This window comes from Frieseomelitta varia, unplaced genomic scaffold (genome assembly GCF_011392965.1).
Source record: "Frieseomelitta varia isolate USP_RPSP 00005682 unplaced genomic scaffold, Fvar_1.2 scaffold_298, whole genome shotgun sequence".
Classification (NCBI taxonomy): domain Eukaryota; kingdom Metazoa; phylum Arthropoda; class Insecta; order Hymenoptera; family Apidae; genus Frieseomelitta; species Frieseomelitta varia.
Window position 1 is genome coordinate 1000491 of NW_025110032.1, and position 17438 is coordinate 1017928.

Genomic DNA, 17438 nt, shown 5'->3' on the forward strand with positions numbered 1-17438 from the left:
CCTGCTTAAAGATTATCATTCTTTGTAAAATATTGAGACTTCAGCTTTGAATAATATTAGCGAGCAAATATTAATATTCAAGCTGCGTATTTAAATTGAATTTTCTTATTATATTTGAACTGTTGACGTTGGTGCCGAATAGTTTCAATGCAGTTATCGAGCTGAAGTGTTGTTTTTTATTGAGCAAGAGGAAAGGAAAATATCTTTTTGACAAAGACGGCTGCGACTTTTACAAATTTTTGCGATTGATGACTTTTATTGGGAATAAAATCTTTTGACAGATGATACAAAATTGGACGCAGAGTAAAAATGTTTTGTCGTTGTTTGAAAATAAGAGACTTATCAAATAGCAGTATCATTTATTAATGAAAACTTTTAACAGCAATGTAACAACTCGAAAGAAACTGCAGCATTTAAAATGCTGCGCTTTTATAAATACAGAATTCGGAGAATGATTTCAGCAATCGACATGCACCTAAAGGCTTTTTAATTTTACCATGGTTCCACTGTCAATGGTCTGACCTCGTAGTTTTTCCTCTATCTGTGCCGGACACGGACAGATGACAATACGTTTCAGGATGAAAAACGATTCGTAAAAATTGCAGCTCGATCGATTGCAACCTTCTGGTTAATAAATGAGAGGAGAAGTAGTCCGCGCTCCCAATTTTGAACTGTCTTTCATACGAAATCGTTTTCAGAGGTACCTATCCAACCTACACGCCACTCGTCGTTCTTTTATCTTTTCGTTACTTCTTTCCCCAGGCTTTGTTTTAATATCTTTATCCTGACGCGACTCTTGAAACTCCCCGGGAAAGGATTCAAATATTTTAATAAAGTACGGTCATTAGCTCGATCGCTTCGTCCACTTTTAATTCCATAGGAAAAACGAAATTAAATTTAATCACGGTGCGCGATTCTCTTTATTCGAAAGAATATTTCACTCTCGACGTTCCTTTTTTTTCTCTCTCCTTTTCTCTTAATTGAACCTTATTAACGACCAAATTATTTTCGGCGGCTTTAATCCCACCAGTGAAATGAAGGCAAATTAACGCAACTAACTAACGACGTAACGATATTTCCTATATATTTTTCAACAATGAGATAAAGCGAGATTACCAATGGTCCACAGCCTGTAATGAGTTTGATTATTTTGTATAATGTTGAAGATCGAATCTTAAAATGTTGAAGTTTAAATAGCAAGATTCGGATAAAACTGATACTAATTGGTATTTTTCTAAATAGACAATCCAATCGTGGAGTTATTCAAACACACATTCTCGGTCTTGCTTTTCTTTTTTTTTCTTCTTTCTCATTCTTTAGCCATCATACATATTCGTGATATTTCATAATTGAACTGCAGAAATGAAACGTAGATAGAAGTATTTGTCGTATTTACCGTATATCGCAATAAACACTCCATGTTTCATACATTTTTGCGTATTCTCTTCTAATATTCCATAATGGCACAAAAATCTATCATCTGTTCGTAATGAACGTACGTATACGTCAGTCCAAAATTACATTCTAAGGCGTTGAATCCTAATCGACAACACGTATTCTTTCCTCGTTCGCCTCTGATGTTGTAATGACTGAGCGTTGCAAGGGTCTCGGTCGTTCCCGTAATACGTACGAGAGAACGTCGGTTCTACCGGGGATTTCCGGTAAATTCCGTTCTTCATCCCTCTTCCTTTTTAATTCCCCCTGAATTTTTATCTGAAACGCGGCGCCAGCGACGCCTGAATTAGTTAAAAGAGCCTATCGGAAAAGCGGCGACAGACCGGAACGAAGCGACTCCGGGTAAAATACTCCTCTGGGTATGTAAAGCTGTATCAGTAGCGCGTCGTAGCTTCCTCCTGGCAAGATCGCGCCGCGCGCCGCTTCGGGGATCCGCGAGGTTCCTGCGGGAATTTACCCGTGTGTGGTCGCGAGCCATTCGCCCAGACAAAGTGAATAAACAATGCAGCGAAATTATCCTGAGCAGTCCACCGATTCTGATTGCGTTGATTAATATCGCGGCACAATTATGGAAACCGCGGCTCAATTAACCCGGTGGTCTTCATTTTTGCTTCCAAAGAGAAGTTCTGTCAGTTCGCTTTGATCTTTTCATCATCGAATTTTTCACTCACTCTTGTTTGACAACTGACGTTATCTCTTTCATTTTCGACGAGTTTTGTTTCCTTAAATTCTCAACTTTTTTTTCAACGGGCGCAAGTTTTTGAGAAGATTGACAAAGTAGAAAGAATGAAACGCAAGAACTGAATTTGTATCTTCAAATTTGCATTTTACTTTTGCTCATTATTTCCTCGTGCGTTTCCCTAGTTACGTTTATTCAATTTCTTGGAAAGGTAATTTCATCATTACACTCTAATGAGAACCAGCATTGCTGATGTTTATGTTATTATAAATAAAATTTAAAAAAGAAGAAAAGGAGGGTAAAAAGAAATTTCGTTGCAGCAGAATGTTTTAATCGGATATTTCGCGCCTTCCCACCTTCATTTATTTTCTCATCTATTTTCACATATTGCGGAACGAATATATTGTTATTGGGTCGAAATCCGTAGGAGAAAAATGTAATTGCCATTTAACGAGATACGTCAATTTTTCAATTTCCTTCTTTAAGCGTCATTCTGTTTTTACTCCGTTTAGTTTCTTCTTATTTTCCTTGTTTGTTTCTTTCGTTTCTTTCTCTTTCCTTCTTTTTCCCCCTTGTTTTTATGTTCGTTCGAAACATCCTATTTCATCGTTTCATATCGTTGATAAATAGTTCTGGCCAGGTTCGCCTCTCGATAGGAATTCGCGAGTAAAGACAAATCGATTCTGGTCCCGTGTGACTCATGGTTTTACAATAAATATACGCCACGGTGGTCGTCGACAGCTGCTCTTATGTCATTGTATTCCTTTTCTGATAAAGTCACTACGAACGACTTGCTATTTTCAGTGCTGCATAAAACCTCGGATGAAAAATACATTTTCATCGTTCTTTCATCGCTCCGACACGGAACGGAGAAGATGCAATGGACAAGGTTAATGTAAAATTTTATACGATCGAATAGATCAAGTAGATCTGCGTGTAGAATTTCTGACAGAAAGGAGAAATCGAAAAATTTCATTTTTACACGGCAGACGTTTTTATCAAGGACGTTTTTCAAACGTAGATTTAATTACGTAATAAAATATTGAGAATTGATCACGCGATATTTCGTGATGGTCCGTTACAGCAGTTCAAGCACGTAATAATTCATTGGTTACGTTCCGTTTTAAAGGAGACTCTCCAGAAATATTATAACGTGAAATACCAAGGAATTTCTAATTACGAGTGACGTGCACTTTGATATTATAATGGACTTTATTCGCGTGTTTTAAGGATCTGTTGATAGTCCTTTGAAGTACATGGTACACAATTTACTAAAAGGTTACTGAAATTAGTTGACTCTTTTATAGGCTGCCAACGTTGTGTTCACTTGGACTCCGTTTTAACTTGTAAGAAAATGCAAAGTAGCTACTCAATGAATAGGAAATAAACGCTGCTGGAAAGCAGATTTTAATCACAAACACGTTAATTTCTTTCGAGTGTCCTAAAAGGAGAAATATAAAAATAATTTAATTTATATTGTTTTAGTCAGACGGACGAAATTTTGTAATTGACTAAAACTAAATTGAATCGCGAGGATAAATGGGTGTTGTACTTGTTTAATATCGTCTCTGTTGTTTCAAATAAAATGTTTAATCTTATTGGGTTAATTCGTGTTGCAGCGTATTTCAGCGGTAACTGCATTTTTATGCAGAAAGGTAGCAGAAGGTAGAAGTAGAACCTGACTTTTAAGCTTTTACGTGCTTTCTATTCTATCCAGTTTACTAAATTTCGCTAATACCGGTCTGTTCGTAAGAAGTTTAAATGCCAGATTACAGGGACTGGAAATTCCGTAAAAGTGTGTCGAACTTGTTAAGATCAAGAGTTACGGAGTTCAAAATTCGGTGTATTTAAGAAAATGCTTCTTTCCTAAGTGTTAAGTTCTCTGTTTAGTATGTCCTTCAGGGGGTCTACGTTTGTACACGACGATACGAGAATATTATCACTATTTTTGCTTTCAACAATTTCTTCACATTTTCATAAGCTTACTTAAAATAACAATATGCAAATATACGTAAAACATTCGACAATTAGAAGCTCTTTCAATGTTGCAATATCGCAAATTTCATTTTAAATTGTTATTTTATACCTAATTCATATCACGAACTTATCGAAATATAACACAGAATTCTGAAACTCAATGAAGGTTTTGTTAGATAATAATTCTCTAACAAAAATGTTCTTTCATAAGAATGAAAAAACGTGGGAGTAGCTTCGTTTTTTTTCAGATACATTCCAAATGACTTTCCATTTAACAAATTGCTTTCAATCAGTTAAATATTCAGAACACTTTGCTTGACAAATGTTTTTCATAGCCAAACATTCTATGCGTTTTATCTAAAAGGGATGTTCAATTTCCAATTTTTTTCGAACTAATAAATTCAGTGGAAAATAGTTTAGATTTATTTTAGCTGTCATAGATGTTTCTCTCTTTTACACAGAAATATTTTACTTATCGACAATGCGTTGAAATATTCCACCGAGAATTTGCATGATCTCTTACAGTTAAGTTCACGTTAAAGTAATAATTATTTTTTTTTATAGCCAATAGTTAAATATGCACATCGTTCACAATAATTGACACAAAATGTTGTTGCTATTATTCTTGCGCTTCGTCTTCGAAAATGACTACTTTTCCAGTCGTCTCGTTTGTTATGCATGTTAATCGAATAACAGCGAGGTTAAATGTCACTTGTTTCCCTAACCTAAGTGGATTGGATCCGCAAAGTTTGCTTTGAGCAGGTCAGTTGTCCTCTAAGCGAAGCGACGTCGTACAAAACTGTGAACAGGTGTTCAAATTCAATCCGCTCGTGTTAGATAAATTAGAAACTCGCGTTCCTCGTTGCATCACAAACATTTTTCCCTTCTCGTTACTCCGACACACTTTGATCGTCGATGCATCTGGCGTTAAATTCGAAATTCATCAAGTGTACAGAGTCGAATAAACTTCGAACTTGTCTCGTTATTTCCACCTTAATAACACGGAGAACGCGAATAATAAACAGAACTGGGGACCCCTTTTCAACCTATGCGTTCGAAGCGATAAACATTCAACGTGTCCAAACAATGTACAGTCCGCGAACGAAAGGAACGAAAATACCGCCTAATTCTCAGGAATAACAAGAACCTCTCGGCGGGCGGAACGTTGGGAAATCCGTCCGTGTTTCGTTTTGTCAAAATACCCAGGTGTCCCCTGTGCACCGTCGTTTTCTTTGCATCAGCATCGAAATGAAGGATCGCCGGAATCGCGTGTCGGCCACCGCAAATAAGAATGGCTACGTAGGGTACACGTAGGTGCAGCGGTAACATTTCACTCTAAACACCGAGCAATAAGCCGTAAAGTAAATTTCCCAGCTGCTGAATAGATTGGACGGTCCGCGTAAGCCAGCCAATCCCCCGCGCGCGATGTACATATCCGGGGCCGATGAAAAGCCAGAAGCTGTTTCCCGATTGCAGTATAACATCAGTCACAGCCGAGATTGCTCCATTAATCGTTGCCTAGCCGGCCGTGATATTATCGTTTCATGATGAGACCGCGTCCTAAATAAACGCTCGATGCCACGCGAGGGAAAAGCTTTTGGCTCGTACGTTGGACCACTCTCTCGAGAAAACTGGCAAGAAATGAGAAGACGACGGGAACAAGAGACAATAAATCACGTAGACACGCTGTATTCTAACTTTCGTCGAAGGGAGATGACTTATGATTGTTCGTGACTGTTACTTGAATTATTACCGTCGAAACGGTACTTTATGATATTTTTATTTACAACTTAACTGAGATTATAAACTGGGAGATGACTGTTCATGACTGTTACTTGAATTATTACGTCGAAACGGTATTTTATGATATTTTTATTTACAACTTAACTGAGATTGTAAATTGGGAGATGACTGTTTATGACTGTTACTTGAATTATTACGTCGAAACGGTACTTTATGATATTTTTATTTACAACTTAACTGAGATTATAAATTGGGAAATGACTGTTACTTGAATTATTACGTCAAGAGGGTATGATACTCTTATTTGCAACTTAACTTAAGATTATGAATTAAGGAATAATGTGAAAATTTACGAAGAATGAATTACACGTTAAGATGTATTATTTATAAATCAAGATACAAGAGACATAAAAATTTATAAATTAAGATTGAATCACTGCCTGCAATGTGAAACGTCAAGATTTTCCTAAAGGGGCCGTTTCTCAGCTAGAAAAAGGAAGTGTTACATTATTATACAGCATCGCGCAAACTACATTTGCGCTAGATTCCAAATTCTTTTGAATTGTCCAGTCGCTGGAATTCTCTTCTAAGCGAGACACGCACGCAGCAACGCAACGCGTATAAATTCATAAAAACTCGCGAAGAATGAATCGTTGCCTAGCCGTGGTGTTATCGTTTCATAATGAGACCGTGTCCTAAATAAACGTCTGACGGTAGTTGGTAGTGAAGATTGGCGGAACTACTCGGACTACTCGGAGGCGAGGTAGAAGAAGGAGAAGGATAGAACGAGAACGAGCGCGGGACCGAAGAAAGACGGAAGGAGAAATATAGTTTGCACTCGAATTCCAACAATGAAAGCTTTCTTAAGAGTATGGCGCCGGGAGAACGCGAGCGCGACTCGCCGTGACCAATGGAATTCCGTTATATCCAAGTTCGGGCGTAGCTCGAGAAATTTGAAAGCAGTGTGTGCACAAAGCTACCTTCGAAAATACGGCGACAACGCTGGCTGAACGATGTTGTTTCGTTCCTTCTTTCTCGAATTTCTCGAATTTCAGTGAAACAACTCTGAACGTTTTCCACGGGATTCCGAGCCGTCAGCTGGGAGAATATCGTTTCACAAATTCGTTAGGTTATCATTCGGCAAACCATTGTTCGTTGATTATTTACAAGAAAGAGAAAGAGGGAGAGGGAGAGAGAGAGAGAGAGAGAAATGGGGAAAAGGAAACTTCGAACAACTTCTGATCTCTATGGTACGGGTCCGCAAATTAAATTTTTGATGTACAGCCGTCAGAGTAGCGAGATAAAGTCATTCGAAGATTTCGCAAAATCATGGACCGTTTGCGAGAATTTCTTAGAAAGTACTATCTAAAGATGCTGATGATTTAATAGGATTACATAATTGTAGTTCTGCGGTATAGAATGGAATTTTAATAACGTCTAACTGTTTGAATTGTCTGTCCCAATTTTACAATTTTCCTCGAGTTTCTTGGTTCTTATTCCTCGGAATGTTGAATTTCTCATTTACGTTTTTCTGAGGCTATTTTGAAAGATTGGTAATTATTTGTAATTGACGATTTTTAACAATTATAGGGAAGAGAAACATTTGCGCTGAAACGATTCCTTGAAGTATATGCTTTTTAAATTATTTATTTTCATGGCTGAATTACTTATTACATGTTACAGAGTTCGTTACTTGATATATTATTTTCTGTCTGATCGTGGCTTCCGTTCAGAATAATATAACTTCTTTCAAATTTATCTATATTTCCATTTCGAGTTTTTGAAACAACATTGGCAAAATTAAGCATTTCAGCAAAATTTCATTTTACACTCGAAATTTTGAAGCTGGTGTCTTATCAACAACAAGCGAGACGCGTAAGAATGATCTAAATGTGAGTTTCGTTTATAATTTCTTTTTTCTTAGTGTCGCAAAATGCACATTAGGAGCTCGAGAATTGAGTGATGTTTTGATAGCGGCACGTTGGAAATCGTTTTCCCAACACAAGCCATTGTTTTCAACTTCCATTGAAGAGTCCCTGGGCCGTGTTTGCGAAACCCGTGTTCGCGGTTAATCCGAACGGAGCTCGGCTCGAAAAAACATAGGTACGCGGTACGTCATGCAGCCATTGTGTGGAATTTGCAAGCGAACTTTGGAAATCGTACATACCAGTATCGATATACACGGGTTTGACAGGTGAAATGTATTGACAACGTATCAACTTCCGCACGGAAATGTAATAGCGAAGTACCGCCGTTCGAAGGGACGAATTTTAGAAAATAATTTTGTCTCTCTCTCTCTCTCTCTCTCTCTCTCTCTGCTTTTTCGTTTTTTTTTTTTTGGGTGTTTCGCTTAGCTTTTTGCAATCTTTTGTTCGTCATGGTGTAGCTGGTTATATTAAATAACTACGCGAGTCCAAGTGAAATATAAGAAAATGAGTAAAATTCAGTTTAGAGTATTGTTCATTCTTGGAAATAACGAAAGGAAGATACGAAAGCATAATTTTATATTTCTTTATAAATTCACATTCAGACGAAATTTATATACATTATATATATTTTTGATAGTGATGTTCAGATTAGGTACCACATAGTTAATTTTGCTTTAGGAACTTCGAATGCAAAATATAAGTCGTTTTAGTTGCCGATTGTAAATCTTGATAAATCAGTATTTAATTTTGTTTTAGAAATTGAATAGACAATGATGTTATTCGGATAAATATTAATCAAATATAAAAATTAAAAAAATAACCTAATATAGTATATCATTCCACTCCAAGTTACTCCAGTTACGCAGTAACTTGCACAAAATCAACCCGTCACTCCAAAATACGAAGCCAAAACGTAAATTTCTTTCCGAGCTTCAACTCTGACAGTTCCCTTCAGACAAACTTTCCACGGTGCGAGAATTTATGGAAAGCACGGACCGGTTGTAATAATTAAGAAAGCCGTCGAGTACGTGAAAATAATACGCATCTCTCCCCGGCCGTTGTGATACTTCCTCAAGATAATGAATTCCTCGAGACAAGACGATAAACGATGATGCAGGCAAGACAGTAAAGTTTACTAATTGCCGACACCTGAATGCAAGTGATTATGGAGAAAGTTTTTCCATTGGGGACTTATAATCTTGTCCTTATTGATTTAAATACAGTTTCGTAAAATAGGAATTGCTCTTTAAAGTCGGAGCTTTCCTCCGAGCAATATGAACTTTATCTTCTCAAATTTCGAGAGAAGGAAACTTCGCTACTTCAAAGTTTACATTACGCTCACCGGCCTTCCATCTTCCTCATCGCTTCCCTGCCCCATCGTGGCCCTTTTGTTTCTCAAGCTTTCATTTTTAGTTATTAGCGATTCATCGTTGCCGCTGAAATTATTGACGTGCCGTGATACATGTTTCTTGACTTTCCGACGAAACGTATTATTTTTCAATAACTGACGGTCCCCACGGTTAGAAAAATCGTATAATTGTCATCGGTTGTTCCAAGTACGTTCCTTGAACTTCGAGATAGACGTTGCAGTAAAATAATAACGAAAAATCAATGACTGTCCCGACAGCATTTATTGCCTTTCTATGGCAGAATGGAAAGTTAAAATGGACGATTGATTTGTTTAAAATTCTACTGTCATCGTTTTTCGACGAAGCAAAATATTTTCTAACATTTACCAATAGAAAAATCAATGAAAGAGTTGTATTCTTGATTTACGAGAAAATTACTACCAACGATATAAATGAAATAACTCGTATATTGTTTTATCAATAGATGAATAGAATAGTAGTAGTACTAGAGGTCTGTCGTTATATTTTCAAATCGATCGTTTGTAAGATGTACAGTTAAAGAAATTTTTCATTTGATATTGGCTGGAATGGATGGGGAATTTAATTTTCAGCTGCGCATGACAGTTCCGAATGTAAACAAAATCTTTGACCAAGCAGTTTGGGAAAATGGAACGCTGCTGTTCGGAATTTTACGCGAAACGGCTCCACAAAGAAAGTACATTTACACGTGTATATGTTATGTCAACCCTTGCTGAATGCAATTTTCGTGCACTGAAATTTTTCAAACGACACAGGGTTCAGTATTCTCACAAGTGAGGCAATCAAAAAAATATTATAAGGCGCAGAGAAAATATTAAACTAATATTTAAACCGGTGAAAACGAAACTTTTATCATACGCATATGTTTCAATTGTTTCTGGACTTTGCAATTACTATAGGACTCGAAAAAACCCACGAAGAAGTGCTTTTATCCAAAAATACCGTGACGGTAATCAGTCACAACATTTAAATCAGAATAATAGAAAAATCGAGGGAAAAAATAACTTTTTATTAAGACCTCTTTATCCATACTACAAATCAAATTTTTTAAATTTAACTTTTATCGAGACTAGGCTAGGTTACAGCAGAAAAAAGAGAATAGTCTGTAATGTTACACGTCTCCCCTACGCGATTTATTTCGTTTATTACAAAGCAATTTATTTAGCTGCTGCATAATAGTCGAGTAACATGCCTTTATTAAGAAATATTATTTCAAGCATTACATAAACTCTACACGACAAAAATTGTCTACACGCGAGCTGGTTAACGTGATACTTTAACAAACCTTTCGCGTGCAAAGTAATAAAGATATCCGAACGAAGATAACCGAAGAGAAATATACATGTATATGGATGAGTTTGAGCAAGTTCGATTGCATGTTGCAAGTACATCGTTACAGAGGGAAAAAATGACATCGCAAAAAAAGTTAGTCGCCGGCGGCGCCATGCGATATTCCTATTTACCAGGTTTTCCTACCTTTCGCGGTGAAAAGAGCCACGGGTCTCCCTAAGTTGCGCGGATTGTTGCGTGCGGTTGTCCTCGCGGAGAATATCGTTAAACTTTCGATCGCGGCTTGTCACGATTTCCAACTTTAAATTATCATTTTTAACGCCTGGAGATATCCAGCGAAGGGAAACGCAGCGAAATCACTTTTCCTTTGATTTTAATAACCGTGGAAGCTTCGCTTCTTGCGTGGGGCAATTCGCAGGGGAAATTACAGCCAAAAATGAAAGACGAGACTTGTGTTAACATAGAGTACCGATAAATCTGTAGCTGAGTTGTCATTCGTTCATTATCATTATCTTTGCAGTTATAAAATTGTTTTCTTAGTCTCAATTGACTAATAAATTCTTAACTGTTGCATAAGGAAATTCGATTTTTAGTATCGTATAAGTATTAGTTTCATCACTTTTGTGAATATTCACGAAATCGTGTGTTACCCGTCGCTAGATCGAATTTTTCCTGCACACGTGACTGTTTGATTTAGCCGTTATCGTAACAGTTTGATTTAGTTTAGTAATTAGTTTCTGAATAGTTAATCTTCACTTCTGCGTGAAAATGAATTTACATACGTGTAATGCATACATGGTCTATAAAGTTTCATCGCCTTTGCATTTAACTAAATTACACGATCATCTATCGTTAGTTCTCTCTCTCTATCTCTCTCTCTCTCTCTCTCTCTCTCTCTCTCTCTCTCTCTCTCTCTCTCTGCACGCGTAACCTGCAGTCAAGAGTCACGAAGTTGTGAAATAAATGTATCTACGATCTAATCTCGTCAGTTACAATCTCATTACAGGGCACGGTCATATACTAGCAATTGACACGCCAATAACAAACAGCATGATCTTCGTTAATATAACTAAATCAAATCATTGCACCGCGATTTACATAGCCTCACACCGCTCTCGCAACCACACTTAACATACCGATCGGTACTCGTTCACACGCATTTCCCACAAACCTAATTTAACATTCCTATAATAGTTTCGTCGGCCAAGAGTAACTGCATGTAACGGTTGCACGGTCTGGTCAATTATTTGGACAAACTATAGGCTCGACTGATTAGCAGTTTCTTACAATGGCAATCTGAAATAACGTCTGTCGCAGATGCGATGTTTACAAAAAAATATACAAATCATGGTACATACAAATCAAGCTTTCGTCGAAAATATCGGTCCGTTTCATTAGGAAGCTCTTTGTCCACGGTCAGGATTCATTTGAATTGTTGGATGGAATTTCGACTGGTGATCTTTGGAAATCGAGATAAGAAGTAGGAGAAAAATGCTCCGAGCCCTTTATTCCCCCGGGAGCATCCTTAATTTACCGTTATGATTAATCGCGGAGTCGGTCTTTAACGTTCCTCTTCCATTGTGCATTTTTTTTCAGGACGGCAATCGAGGAATCTGGAAATATTGGGTCACCATCACGGCACGCAGTATGCATCGGTGTCGGAGAACTTCAAGAACAGTGAGTAACCAAAAGTTCGAAAAATTTTTCTATCGTTCGTAATTGTGAAAATTGTGAACGTTTGAGTAATTTTATATCTTTTACATATTTCTTATATTTTTCTACTTTCGTAGGTTTTTTCTAACTGTATTATATTATTTTTCAGAGATAGACAAATATTTTTTTGTTTGTTCGTAAATATTGTTAAGAAAGTAATTCGATTATTTTTGTCATTCTTATTTAGATCTCTAACTAAGATATTGGAAGCAGCAACACTGTTTAGTTTTCATCACATATTATTACAATTATTGCAAACATGCAAATGATCTCAGTATCGTAAACGTATGTCATGGCCAACAAGCTCTAACGTGATCTGCCCTTCATTTACGTGATCAACTTATAATATCTCTATCTGTAATGACGTCAGTTACATTAGGTGTCTAATAGATTGCGAATTTTTATGCATTTATGGATAAATATCCGTAATTTATCAATAATACAGTAATCGAACCAATAGCCAGCAGAAATTTCTGCTACCAGAACTCCAGCTTCAAATTCAAATTTCCAAAACCAATATCCCATTATATAGTACGTTAGAAACTGCAATCGCAGCTGCAGACTGCAGCAACAGTTCGCGAAAATTCACTATTGCCATTGTTTCCACCGTTGAAACAAGGAACAAACGACCCTGAGGAGAATAAAAAAACGAGTTTTCGACTAGATGGAACTACTCATTCTCTCTCTCTTTCTCTCTGAAACGGGAAGAGCAGTCATTCAGCACTGGCCATAATCCAGCTTGAAATCAGTAGCTGAGAGCCGCGAAATCTCGTCGGATTAGCATGATAGAGATCGGCGATTCTCTCTCTGTCTGTTTCTCCGATTTTCCATCTCCGTTGTGTAACCGAAAACGCCGAAAATCAGCCAAAATTACTGAGGTCCACGGCGGGCGTTGGCGAGGATGTTGCAGCATTGTTGACGTTGTTGCTGTTGTTGTTCCCGTTAAAAGCCGAAATAAAGTAGAGGACGGTCGTGTTTTCGCGTTGCGTTAACGACCGCGATGCTACACGAGAGAGACCGGTACCGGTGAAATGGACCGTCTCGCGTGGCATTTCTCTACCGTGGCGATTCTCGATTGTGAAACAACATCTACAACCAATGTGCTGGTTCCTTCGTAGCCGCGACTTTGCTATTCCCACCCCGATATCCAAGTTACCTGCTTTCGAAAGTGCTGTCGTTCCCCCCGACGTCGTGTTTCCGCACGACTGTTTTTAATTGTCCCGCCAGGTGCAATCCCGCCAAAAACGTATCGCTCGACGTCCGAGGCTTCTCGTTCTTGACTGGTAAAGTTCGAACATTAAAGCAGGTTATTAGAAACTAATTGGAGCTCCAGTTGTTTGGATTTTGGATAGAATTGCCTCGTACGTGTTACAATTTCATACAGTCCTGAGAATCTGAATTTTGTTACACTTTTATCATGATATAGGAGCTCGTAGTCAACGCAGAAGCGTGTGATTATGACGCTAATTAGGAATTTCTTCAGACTTCTTGTACAAATTCGATGGAACTCCGAGTGATATCAGAAATTTTCTCTAGATTACATCCTTGTATTATTGATTATTCTACATGTATTACTTCGTATTGTACACGTATTACTTCGTATTGTACATACGTTTTAAAGATGTTCTAAAATTCGTAGAAATTTGAGAAAATTGGTGAAGTTTATAAATTAAAAATTTGTTTGAAGTTATCATCTGATGATTTCGTGTACCTTTTGCCGAGGCTCGGAATTCAATCCGCCGATTTACAAGATTAATTGCTGAAGAACAACACGATTGAGAAGATATTCCACTTTGAAGTAATTCAGATAATATTAGAAATTAATATTCGGACATATTCACGTAATAAGCACACAACCGAGCCGATAAACAATAATATTAATTTATTGCCGGTAATTGGGCTTGTAACCCGTTACCTGTTGCTCGCCATCTAATTTTTTATGAAACCATCCCCGTAATATCGTATTTCCTATACCAGTGTACGAGCCGATGTTCGATAAATCGCATCTTTAATTGCAAGCCCCGGTTATATGAATCCAATGATTAAACTGACAACGTGATTCTTCCTCACTTTCCCGTCTGAGAAACTCAAGTTTTTAAAAGGAAATTCATCTTTTAAACGCTATCAATTAACAGTAATTTCGTCGGTGATGCGTTGATTTGAATGTACTTCACGTACTGAACGTACAAAGCGTGCGAGTTTTTCATTACAACGATTCGTTTCATAATTAAAAATATATATATATATATATATTTTCTCCCCTCCCCTCTCAAGTTAGACGAAAATGGAAAACCTTAATGTGTTATACCGGGGCAAATATTTGCGCCCATTGTGCAAAGAGCTGCGGGAATTGCTGGAAATCCCGATATCCTGTAATATGGGTCAGAATTTATTGCGGTTTAATCCCGTAATCAAGGCCTATAATTTGCAGGCTCGCAGAAAATTTTAATTTACGCGCGTCGAGTTCGTTTCCGTTGTTTTGTTCGTGCGAGCCGTTTCTCGTGAAATAATCGGCACTCCCCGTTTAAGCGTTTGCCGGAAAAGTCTGCGCGTTTTGTACAAAATTAATACAGATCGCCAATACAGAAGTATTAGTCTCGCGTGATAAAAATGATTCTGCAGAAATAGATATGTTCCTTTCGGATGTTGGTGAATTTCAATTTTTAACCTGAGGAAGGATTGCGAAAAGGGACAACTTTCTCTTCTTGATTGTAACATTTGAGATAATTCTTCTTACTGATTTAACTCTATTACTATATAGGATCAAATAATAATGTAATTTCTGAATGTTTGTCAAGTTGAATTTATTCAAGTTTTTAATTCGTATATTTGAATAGTCATGTCTGGACTTTTTTAGGAATTTTTAAATTCACATTTTTCACAATATATTTCAGAAATAGAACTTTATTACGTGTCAAATTCGCAGAAATTTACATTATGAAAAGTATTATACTTTGAATATTTTATATGCACTTATTACATAGTGCGAGTGATTTTACACTTTTAAACTTTCGACGAATGTACAAAAATCCTTTCTTTATTTATTTCTCTCGCAATTACATAGTCTTGAAAAACCAAAAAGTGGATCTTTACTTCCCAACAGCCACGTTTCCCTTGTTCGGAACGAGGTTACCCGGTTGCTCGATGCCATTCTGTGCAAATTAAAAGCGAGCCAGGAGACTCGAACGCGGACAAGTCGTCAATCTGTTAGATCGACGACTGGAAAGGAAGGAAGGAAGGAGATGATTGTCTCAACTCGAGATACGCAGGTGTACGCCATTGTGTCTCTCAGATATCAAGGAACAAAAGAGCGTGCAGCTAATTGCAAACGTTTGAAAAAAACACAACAATACGCGGTGTTATCGCGAGACACGAGTGACAACAAGTGAAAGGAGGATTTCGTTCGGTTTGCATCGTCGTGTGATGATATACACGCTTCTCCTTCGATACCAAGAGTTGTCGTTCGTGGTACGAAGGAGCTTTTCATCCGATTTTTCTGCTATTATCGATCGACGACTACCAACGAGAATGTTTACGACGGGATATTGAAATGAATGTTGCCTTTCATACTTTATCGGATATATCGCGATACGGCCGGAATTTTGATACGGTCGTGCAGCCCGCCGATTCGATAACAGTTTGCCGGTGAAACCACGTAACCGATATTTTAAACAAACTTCGCGGCACGATTGAAAAAAAGAGAAAGGAAATGAACAGTATCGCGTGGAATCTGAATTCGCTTCTCTGAAAGTGAACGAGGTCGCGAAGAAATTGTCAAATACAATTGAATTCTTATCTTGTTTCTGCAGCAGTATGTTAAATAGCCTGTTGAGATCTTTTCAAAATTCGACTAAATATTTCCTCCTTTTCCCCACTAAATATTTCAACATGCTGAGTTATTATTAATCTTTTTGTGTTTTACTGCTATTGCGACGTTGCCAATACAAAAATTGTATTCTCGCGTGATTTTAAATAAATTGGCAAATTTTTGTGGGGTGAGACAACTTTGAAATTCTCGGAATTTTTTCCTGGAACTGCTTGTTTTGGTGTCCAAGGATAAAATATAAGGCTTAAGAGATAAAATATTTTGGCTAAAGAGAGAGAGAGAGAGAGAGTTGTGATAGCGTGACTGTCTAGTGAGAGTTTAATATCTTTTTGTCATTCGTACTTTTTCAGTATCCTTTAGTTCCTAAATTAATAAACTTCATATTTATATTTTAAACCACTTGCTTAAAAATTGTGTTGTTCCTACTTACGTTTTTATAATCTTTCCCTTTCGGAGAAACGTACGAGTGAAACGCGAGTTTTCAACGCTTTAAATTTTAATATTTATCTGTTCTGTTGCAGAATTTTGAAAAAAATTCCGCCCCGGTTTATCTAATTTCACGTGACTTACGCCAACTTCATATTTCAAACGATGAGGTAGAACGTAGGGGGACTGTACACAAGAAAGGTGATTTTCCTTCTCGACAATGCACGGCATCCTGTCACAAAGGTTACAAAGGAAGCAATTTTTAATCTTGGTTAGAAAGTCTTGCCACACCCAACGCGACGTATCCTTCAGAGTTGACTTCAAATAATTTTTACTTATTCCGTCCTTTCCAACGTCACTTACGTGTAAAATACGTGTACTTTAGAATGTACGTTCAACTTTGAGATAGGTATTGCACTTGGATAAATTTGCGGTTGAATTTTATAATTCTTGAGACAGGTTCAAGATGATTTTTGACGTTATAGCAGAACATCGTTTTCCTTAAAAAAAAGAACAAAGAAACAATCGGTTTTTAAATACAACCTATTATTTACTTATTATTTACTCTGATTATATACAGCTTATTATTTACTCTTGAATCTCGTCAAGTTTTATATACAACTTATTATTTACTCTGATTCTTGAATCTCATCAAGTTTGCAATTTAATGAAAAAATATAGAGCGCTTAGGATCTTTTTATTTCTACATTTTATTCTCAACTGTTTCAACATAGAATATTCATCATAGATTGCGCGTACATATATTCTAGAATTGTCGTTGGTAATTTTACAGAATCATTGTTGTACAAAGTACAAGCATGTACAGAACGCACGTTTCGTTACAATTGGCTCTCTACCAACGCCGCAGCTCTCCCTTCCGTTTTATTTATCCTCGATAGCAACAATCCAATTTTCGAGCACCAGCGAAAGTACTCGGAAATGTCCCGGGGCCCGGGAAATGTCAGTAATCGTTACGAATTGGAAGAGAGAACGGCAGTTTGATATAAGCAGCG

At 37.2% G+C, this 17438-nt stretch overlaps 1 protein-coding gene across 5 annotated transcripts in view; it reads left to right on the plus strand.

Annotated features, from left to right (window-relative positions):
• LOC122529590 (neurotrimin-like) overlaps positions 1–17438 on the plus strand; it is a 404527-nt gene that overhangs the window by 219993 nt on the left and 167096 nt on the right. For all 5 annotated transcript variants that reach the window (XM_043655864.1, XM_043655866.1, XM_043655867.1 and 2 more), the window contains exon 2: positions 12057–12137. In XM_043655864.1, the coding sequence (XP_043511799.1) occupies positions 12057–12137 (81 nt within the window). The remainder of the gene's footprint in view (positions 1–12056; positions 12138–17438) is intronic.